This window comes from Stereum hirsutum (assembly GCF_000264905.1).
Source record: "Stereum hirsutum FP-91666 SS1 unplaced genomic scaffold STEHIscaffold_23, whole genome shotgun sequence".
Taxonomy (NCBI): Eukaryota; Fungi; Basidiomycota; class Agaricomycetes; order Russulales; family Stereaceae; genus Stereum; species Stereum hirsutum.
This window is the reverse complement of record NW_006763153.1, coordinates 572,430-573,530: the sequence shown is the minus strand read 5'-3', so window position 1 is coordinate 573,530 and position 1,101 is coordinate 572,430. Positions and strand designations below refer to the sequence as shown.

Here is a 1,101-nt window from a genome sequence, read left to right as displayed (position 1 = left end):
TAACCTAACCTAACCTAACCTAACCTAACCTAACCTAACCTAACCTAACCTAACCTAACCTAACCTAACCTAACCTAACCTAACCTAACCTAACCTAACCTAACCTAACCTAACCTAACCTAACCTAACCTAACCTAACCTAACCTAACCTAACCTAACCTAACCTAACCTAAATGACTTGGGTCGAAACGTCTGCATCATCGTAGAGATTGAAAGGACGCGTGCCGGTGAGTGATCTCATTACCCCCTATCAGAAAGACATCTCGCATTTCACCAATTCTGCGTCGATTCAGATCGTAGCACGCTCAAATTCACGGCGGTATATTGTGCTTCAATAACCACCAAAGACTTACATCGAAACGTCCATGCGATTGTAGAGATTGAAGGGACCTTTGCCGGTGAGTGGCCCCACCTATTCCTCCCTGCCTGAACTTGTTTCGCATTCAATCATCTTCGCGTCGAGTCGAGTCGTAGCGGGCTTAAATTCAAGGTATGTTTCTAGGCTTTAATCGTCGGGAATGACTTGGGTCGAAACGTCTGCATCATCGTAGAGATTGAAAGGACGCGTGCCGGTGAGTGATCTCATTACCCCCTATCAGAAAGACATCTCGCATTTCACCAATTCTGCGTCGATTCAGATCGTAGCACGCTCAAATTCACGGCGGTATATTGTGCTTCAATAACCACCAAAGACTTACATCGAAACGTCCATGCGATTGTAGAGATTGAAGGGACCTTTGCCGGTGAGTGGCCCCACCTATTCCTCCCTGCCTGAACTTGTTTCGCATTCAATCATCTTCGCGTGCAGTCGAGTCGTAGCGAGCTCGAATTAAGATTATGATACTACGATTTAATCCCCGTGAAAGACATGGGTCCAAACGTCCACGCCATCATGGATAGTCGGTCAAAACATGCCGGTGAGTGGCTCCACCCATTACTCCCTATCGGAAAATCATCTCGCGTTTGACCAATTCCGCGTCGATTCGATTAGTAGCGGGCTCTAACTCAAGGCATGATGCTGGACTACAATCTGCGGTCAAAATCAGGGTCGAATCGCCCATGCCGTCAAGGAGATTGGGTGAAACCTCCCGGTGAGTGGCC

The 1,101-nt window shown here is 47.6% G+C and overlaps 1 protein-coding gene across 1 annotated transcript; it reads left to right on the top strand.

Moving 5' to 3' along the window:
* Positions 1-868: 868 nt before the first annotated feature.
* Positions 869-1,095, top strand: STEHIDRAFT_163428 (uncharacterized protein; the record flags this gene model as incomplete). Its single annotated transcript, XM_007311100.1, has 2 exons — positions 869-917; positions 995-1,095. 2 exons carry the CDS (start codon positions 869-871, stop codon positions 1,093-1,095), a joined length of 150 nt encoding a protein of 49 aa, XP_007311162.1.
* Positions 1,096-1,101: the final 6 nt, after the last annotated feature.